An 8,571-nucleotide genomic window follows, 5' to 3' on the forward strand; every position below is an offset into this window, starting at 1 on the left:
CAATAGTCTATAGCTTCAACAGTTCCTTCTTAAGATGAATGAAATGCACATAGGTAGGAGGGGTTTCATGAGATGTTTAGGTTAGGTTGACATATAAACAGTGGTATCTGATCTTTAAAAAACAAAAACAGTATTGTCCTGTGCCCAGTATAAAGATACTTGCTGCCAAACATGACAAGAGGAGTTTGGTTTGTAGATCCCACAGGATGGAAGGAGAAAACCCATTCCCACAAATTGTCTTCTGAACTACACATCCACATGACTGCAGATACATACATATATGCATACATACATGCACACACATATACACTTATTCATATATATATACACACATATATATACACACATACGATCATATACACATACAATATGTATACACAAAACAAAAAGTTAAATAATTAAACTAATACCTTTATATCCAATAAAATTATAAATCATTAATATTGATAGTTTTTCACGGAATGGGTATGATTAAAGTATTTTAGACCCTCTTGAAATTATATTTGAGTTCATGATCACATGGAATATGCTTTAAAAGCTCAGAAATATCTTTTTATTCATGTTGCCTTTCAAAATGTTGTTGCGGCTCCTGATGAGGACCTTTTGTTCTTTAAGATACAAATAGTGGTACTTACAATAATACAAACTAGTACAACAGAGCCCACCACAGACAGCACAATAGTAGAAATACTAACTCCTGATGAACGTGGACTTTCATCAGGGACAGGCTCTGCCTGAGGGGTGAAAAGTGCCACTTGTGCGATGTTGGATGGTCCCGAACTCAAACTGCTTTTGTCGACACTTTCAATGGCAATGAATATGTACATTGCATTTTCTTCTGAGATATTTTCTGGTTTAAAGGCAAAGGTTTCCTCGGAGTTGGCTTCTTTTGGTGTAAGTTTAGTAGTATCAACCCGAAGAGAATTATTAAAATTGTCTCTGAGGTCAATGATATTTTCGCTTGTTCTTATGATATACTGTTGAACTGAGAAAAATGTTATGTGTGGGTTAGTTACTGCATCACACCATATTAAATTTCTTTCTAGTTACCTTAAATATATTTTGTCATACTCACATCAAAAGTCTTATTCATTTTTCTGTAAAAGCTGAGTTCTGACTTTATTTATTTATTTATTTTTGTTTTTTGAGAAAGGGTTGCTCTGTATAGTTCTGGCTGTCCTGTGAAATCTGCCTGCTTCTGCCTCGCAAGTGCTGGGACTAAAGGGATGTGCCACCATTGCCCAACCGAGTTCTGACTTTTAAAGACAGCTATGCAGGAAAATCAAGACCTGTTTCATAAACTATAAAACATCAGATCCTAAAATTCCTACTTGGCTGAGTTGTCAGTCATAAGTGCTCTCCTCTAGCTGACCTATCTGCTCTTGCTTCACCCTATCTTTCAGTCAGGTCAAACCCACAGGGGTCCTTGTTCTTACCTCTTCCAACATCATAATCATCTCCTGGGGCCGTCCATGTTAGACTGATCTCTTCCCCATCAAGAGTGGCCTGGAGGTCTGTGATTCGATTTGGTGGGTACAGATCAGGTAATGGACCACTTGGAACATTGGACATCACAAAGGCACCTCCAGACGCTATCCTGCTGAAATTCTCTAGGACTGGCTGAGTAGCCTCAGTCGTTTCAGGTCTGGGTGGGTTCCCTTGAATTTCTCCTGCATTTAAAATTCTCTAGTTAAATTGGATGGAACTGTAAACTTTTAAGAACTCAGTCAGTCAGCTTCCTGACCCTCCTGTCTTTCCTTTCTTCTTCCTCTTTTCATTTTCAAGGTTGTATTTTTATGATGTGCTACAATCATAAGCCTTCCATTTGTGGGAAAATTCATCCTCCAGAATTATTACCAGGATGTTATCAAATCAAATTGGACAATAACTTGCTGTGATATGAAAACTGCCCTGAATGAGGATGTTATGTAATTTGTTATATGAATTAACAAAACAAAACAAAACAAAACAAATCCAAAATCAAACATGCTGGTATGAAATCTAGGCTAGCCTCAAATATACTTAAGCAGCCAAGATAACCTTGAAATCCTTATCCTCCTTCCTGCCTCTGTTCCATAAGTCCTGGGATTACAGGCATGTGTCACTAGGCTTCCCTAACATGGACCTTACAAAAGGATTGCTTTATTTCTCAAGTTATTTCTGACTAGAAATGTGTCTGCCCTTAACACTGGGATGGCTTCCTTCCCTCCAAGCCATCAGTGCTAAGACATAAGACTCTCAACTTCTCCATTGCTTAGCTCCCCACTCTCCAGATAAGGAGTCAGGAAAGCAAAGCTCAAAAACATGGACACCCGTGGAACTCAGAGGACAGACTGCCCCACTGGCTTGCACTTCTGTTCCTAGCATAGTGGGCCATTTCCTCTGTCCTCAAGTGTAACATAGAGGACAGACTACCCACTGGCTTGCACTTATGTTCCTAGCATAATGGGCCATTTCCTCTGTCTGTAGCTGAAAGGTAGATACATTTTGGTGATAGTCAAAGGATGTTCCACAGTAACAAATACTAGCTGATAGGTTTTCAGCATGTATTGATTGCTAGGTTTTGATTGGGTTAATGTAGAAACAATTGTGTAATAATCTCACTCTAGAAATGGGTGTAGTTACATTTTGAACTGTTTGTAGCCTCCACCATATGAAGTCACAAAAAAGGGATTCACTGGGTTTCTGATACTGGGACCCACTCACCATCCACTACCCAGCCTGGTATGTATGCAGCTCTGCTTGATGGGTGGCGTAAACTCCTCCTGGCAGAGTTTGTTCCTCCATCTGCACGGACTTTTAAGCTATACCTGCCATTCACTGAATAAGCTGTGAAGAACCTGGAGTAGACCCCATCATCCTTGAAAGCATCAGCACCTTGGTAAAAGCATAAAGAAAGGAATTAGATCATTGTAACAGATGAGAGGTTAGTGTGTGTTGTCACACTTGCATGGCCTTATACTCATAGTCTGTTGCTGTGCTTACAGTTTCACATTTGAATGGAGTATCTCTCTCCATTAGTTTCTGCCAAAATAATACATACTGAATGGTATATTCTTGACTCACTTTGGTATCTATCTCTATCTCTATCTCTGTACTCACATAACATGATAACCCACACTTATAATTGTGTATGTTTCATAAATACTTTAACATATTATCTCTTTGTGCCCTACCAACTTATGCAGATGTCATAAGCCTCTTCTTATCATTTCTCTTATATTTGATTGACTTTGAGTTCTCTACATTAATCTGCCTGTGTTATCTTCTGTTTATATAAGTGAGGCCCTTCCTGTGGCAAATGTTTCTTAGGCAAGACTTAATTATCATTATTCCTCATTGACAATGCAATTAACTTATTTTGCTTTATGATCAACAACTTCTGTTTCTTTCTTCTCTTTTCTTTTGTTTCTTTTCTTTTGCTTTCTTTTCTTTTTTTTTCTTTTTCTTCTCCAAATCATTTACTACATCTGTAGTTCAACAGAGAAAAGATACATTTTCCTCTAGGAATAAATGCTTGGGTATCTAAGAAATGTTGTAGCATAAGTCCTCTCTTACAATGATAAGCATAGGGGGCAGCTGATAAGTTAAAAATGTATTTCCCCATTCTACACAGAAGAGAAAACAATGTTCATGTATCAACCACATCTGTGTCCCTCTAAATGTATGGGGATTTTCAGACATGCAGATTTCCCAGACTACCTAGGGAAGCACCTGCGCAGTACTTCAAGTGACTCCTGTGTACACAGAAGCAAGCAGTGCTGGCCTCAGCTATCGGCCGTCTATTTCTTTTTCTTTTTTTCTAGTAAAGGAATTTTAAATTAGTTCGTTTCCCCTGTGAACTAAATTGTCATCTGGTAATCTAGTAAAATACCAAGAAATGATGCATGGAGCATGAAGTTACATGCACTGTAGAAGGGACTGGGAATTGGTGAAAGGTAGTTGAAGAATTATTGTTGCAATGAGAGAAAACATGGAATTCACTCCAAGAATATAACTGAAGACAAGTTTGTGGCATTACATAAAATGCACTGATGGGTGTCTTCTCTCATTCATGTGTGGGTCAAATTGGTTATTTTATTCACTGACTTCCACTCAAGTTTCAAAACACAGGAGAACACAGAGTGTAGGGAAAGGGTTTCTGCCCCACCTCCCTACAGAGCAGACATTACGTTTCCTAGCTTCTTGCCAGGCAGAACTGGCATCTGAAACTGCAGTGCCCAGTCTCCTCTCTGTGCTACTTCTAGCTTCTCCTGGGTCCCTGCTCCCAGGACTCTATCTATGCTTTGTTCCAGTTGTGGGGAATCACCCTTGCTTCCTTCCCTTCAGCTGTCAGGGTCCCAGTCTCTGGTGCTCTCTCCCACCCAAGAGACAATTCCTGCATCAGCTGCTTTGATAGTACTTTTTTGGTGATGCTCCCCTAAGAAGCATGAACTTAGAAGGAAGTCTTGTGTTCTCCATCTTCTGAATGAGCCTGTCTTAGATGGAGAAAGCTATTGCCTGTTGAGATTACAAACATCATTTTGGCAATACCTGACATATATAGAGAGCATACCATGTGCAGGACACTTACTAAGCACTTTGGCGTTGCCCAATTGGATTTCCTGTTGGTCTTTCTATTCCTTCCTAATATGTGTTAACCCTTCGGGTGGCCATCTTGTTCCCACTGCCCCAGGAACACATGACACATTTGGAACTATAAACATATCGGCTTATTCAGAAAAGTCTGTGGATTACCTGCACCGTTGTCCAGCAAGACTAGCTCTTCTGTCTTCCCACTGTTAGATTCTATGGTGGCTGTCACACGGGCTCCAATGATGGGAGTGTAACCTTGTAGAACTTCTGCATACACAATCATTGGGCTGGGGAAAGTGTTAGTGTCCGTGTTTACCTTAGCATTTACAGTGATTGGTGGAACAGAAGAACTTGCTGCCCGAGAGGTTACTGTAATCGTTAGTATCTCTGAGTTTTCTTTGGCTTCCAGGTTGTAAGTCCAAACACCCACCTAAAATTGTCAATGAAACATGCAGCAAGCATTTAGTGTCCAATGACATGTTTGTTTGTTTGTTTGTTTGTTTTCCATTATGTGATTATTAAAATAAAGCATAGAAGAAGGAAAAAAAAACAAAATTGGATTGAGTGTTCTTAGAAAGGTCTTGATTCCTCAGGTACTGAAGCTGAGACAGAATGGGATCCCAGATAGTGTTATGCATGATAATTGCATTTTGTGATATCTCAATTGGAAAATAATGTTTTGAAATGTTTGCCTTTGCTTTGCCCTTATTCTCTGGCCTCTGTGTCATATATTCCATGACTCTGGCAGGCAGAATTGGAAAAGATGACATTCCAGGTCACCAGGACGCTCCAATTTCTTCCTTTCTGTTCTCAGATGCCTTCTGTTTTCTATCAACCCAAGGCTTCTTTTCCTTTTATAGCTCTCAGGATCACACAGGTAAGGGAAGTACATACATTGTTCTTTCATTTTGAAGATGGTAAAGTTATTGTACTCACATTTATAATGTGCTTAGAGCCTCCTTGCAAGAATATCTTTAGGGGGAAATTCAAATGCTAGCTAGTGGCTTACCTGAGCTGTTCCTGGGATACTGAGATAGGCCATTTTGGAAGCAGAGTCCATTGTGAAATTGGAGATTTGTGTTCCTTTGGGATCCCTGAGATAAATGGCAGGGGCTTGTTTGCTCCAGGTGACAAGAAAGAATGTGTCCCTTCCCACGGTGCTGTCAATTACAACAGTGTCATTCAGCCAGAGGCTATTGGTCAGTATGGCACCCTTACTTTCAAGCTGTAGAAATGTAAAACAAACAACCAAACACAAGAAAAGAAAAAAAAAAACCCTTAATTATTACATAAGACAAAAGTTTTATTCTCTTTTCTTTTCTAGATAATTCCTCATATTTGATCTGAAAACAGTTTTACCTTTGCTTTCTCCTCACTCCCTCACTTATACCCCTCCCCCCGAATAGATTTGCCATCTTTCTGAAGGCTTCTTGGCTCGTGACAGTTGCAAGGTTGGTAATGCAGACCCTGAAGACAGGACAGGGTAGAAGAGGAGATCTAAAGAGGAAACATCAGTGTAGTGGCTATTCCTGGTTGTCAACTTGACTATATTTGGAATGAACTACAATCCAGAATTGGAAGGCTCACCAGTGATCCTAATCAGGAGGCTGGGAGATAGAAGTTTCTGATCTGGATCTTGGTATGGAGATCTTGAGACATAGTAGTTATGGATTCCAGAAGATTAAGACAGGGAGACCTCTGAGTTCAAGGTCATCTGTGATTAAAGGTGTGGTGGAACACACCTTTAATCTGGGCTACACCTTTTGCTGGAGACCATATATGGACATTGGAAGAAGGGAGTCTCGATCTCGTTCCTTCACCTGTTTGCCGTGTGGTACTGAGTAATTTCTAGATCATTGGACTTCCATTCACAGCTACTACTGAACCATTGTTGGGAATTGTACTGCAGAGTGTAAGTCATCAATAAATTCCATTACTATATAGAGACTATTCATAAGTTCTGTGACTCTAGAGAACCCTGATTAATACAATCAGTTGAAGGGTTTTGAATATGACCCTGCTATACTTGGGTAGTTTTCTGGAAAATGCTGCTGTTGACTGTTGGATATAAAGTATGCTAAAAGTCACAGAGAATTAGAGTAGAGAGTGTGTGTATGTGACATGTGCTTTACTCATCTCAGTGATGACCTGAAAGATAATCCTTTGGGTTTTTAGAGTATTCTAACTGGAGCAGAGTAAAAGCTCACACAGTGACACAAAGACAGGTCTGTAGCCTAGACACAGTTCATTGGAAGGAAGGTTACCTAGCATGATAGAGACTGTACATTCAGTTCATAGGAAGGCATGAAAGATAATTGAGATAAATAATTTTGGGGAGATTGCTAATGTGGAATCTTTATGTTTTCGCACAGGACTGAGAGTGAAGCCTTGGATGTGGTGTTCATCCATAGGAGGGAAACTGATTTTTGAAGTTATGAATCCTTAGAAGAGAGAAAGTAAACTATAGGGTCTCTTCTGAGAGGAGCCATAGAGAAGCCATTTATCTATGTTGATAGTTCGTAGCAGAGAGAGTCAACATCTTAATTTTTCTTTAAGTTACAAAATTGCATATTTGTCATATAACCATGGTGTTTTGAAACACTATAAATGGGCTAAATTAGACTAATTAACCCAAGGGTTTCCTCACAACTCACCTTTTTATTTAAATCCACTTTCTCATCTATTGCCTCAAATAGAATAAAATGCTATTAATTGTAGTTGTCACTATGTTTATGTAATACATCTCGTAGGCCCCCTTATTATTTAACTGAAAGTTTGTGTCTATATCTCTTCCTCAAACATCTTATTAGCTGATGCTAATTATGGCCTTATGGTTTTATCTTTACTTTGTGCATTCAGCTGTTTTGAATTTCAGGTGTACATGAGATAATGCACCGCATCTTTCTGTGCTCATTTTATTTCACCTAACAGGAAGTCCAAGAATATCCAGCTTTATCCATGTGGGTGCATCCTAGGGCTGCTCTTTTAGGAATAATAGAATGAATGTACTCTATCCTAGATATCAACACCCCAACACCTTCAGTCCTGATAGGAGCAAGACAATTCTTTGCAGCATCACTCTGTTGTCTAAAATCTCACTCCCATATTAAGCTGGCAAGTCTCTCAATGGATATGGAAAACTTTTGAATGAAAATACCATTTATTGTCTCTTCATCAGCAAAGTTTCAGAAACTAAAGTCATGTTGGTCCCACAATGGCATTAGGAGAAATAGATGTGGTAGCAGGGTTTCCTTTGTATTCCAGATGCCATCTCAAAACCCAGCTTCTCCTCAGCTCACATGACTGCACCATGCTTCTAACTGGTCACTGTTTACCTCTGACATTTCCACTCATCATGCATGTGAATCCAGATCAACTTTGAATATTTGTGTTTTCTTTTTCTTTTCTATTACAGAACTTACCAGAAATATCTCAAATGAGCAAAATATAATTTTATTTCTACTATTCTACATTTTGAAAACCAAACTGAACCAAACCAAACCAAACCAAACCAAAACACACAAACCAACACCTAAAATCTTGAACATCTCTCTCTTAAATGTTTCCTTTATGGCTAGTTTCATGTACTCTGCCCTTACACCTTTCCTTGGTTACGGCAAAGGCAACCACAAAATCTATAGGGATGGGAAAACACTGACCTGAAGTGACTTCTGGGTGATATCAGCATTTTCTGAAGCCAGGGCCCCAAAAGCATCAATGAGTCCATTGTTCTGGGCTTCATCTGTAGCAAGCCTATGGTTTCCACCTAAATTATGAATGAATATGCTGCATTGTTTTGTAGAACAAGAGTTCTTATTATAATTTAATGATTAACAGTGTAACAGTTCAAATAAGGGAAAGCATCTTTACCTATTGTAAATCAGATAGGGGACTAATATCCAATATATATAAAGAACTCAAGAAGGTAGACTCCAGAAAATCATATAACCCCATTAAAAATTGGGGCTCAGAGCTAAACAAAGAATTCTCACCTGA

The 8,571-nt window shown here is 39.1% G+C and overlaps 1 protein-coding gene across 1 annotated transcript in view; it reads right to left on the reverse strand.

Moving 5' to 3' along the window:
* Positions 1-420: 420 nt before the first annotated feature.
* Positions 421-8,571, reverse strand: part of LOC110288176 (calcium-activated chloride channel regulator 4A-like) — a 20,790-nt gene continuing 12,639 nt past the window's right edge. The window contains exons 9-14 of the mRNA XM_021154599.1: positions 8,235-8,341; positions 5,585-5,800; positions 4,738-5,005; positions 2,707-2,877; positions 1,437-1,670; positions 421-985 (exon numbers count right to left, since the gene is read on the reverse strand). Coding sequence (XP_021010258.1) covers positions 570-985; positions 1,437-1,670; positions 2,707-2,877; positions 4,738-5,005; positions 5,585-5,800; positions 8,235-8,341 — 1,412 coding nt within the window. The 3' untranslated portion in view covers positions 421-569. The remainder of the gene's footprint in view (positions 986-1,436; positions 1,671-2,706; positions 2,878-4,737; positions 5,006-5,584; positions 5,801-8,234; positions 8,342-8,571) is intronic.

Source organism: Mus caroli, unplaced genomic scaffold (genome assembly GCF_900094665.2).
Source record: "Mus caroli unplaced genomic scaffold, CAROLI_EIJ_v1.1 scaffold_16533_1, whole genome shotgun sequence".
Lineage (NCBI taxonomy): Eukaryota > Metazoa > Chordata > Mammalia > Rodentia > Muridae > Mus > Mus caroli.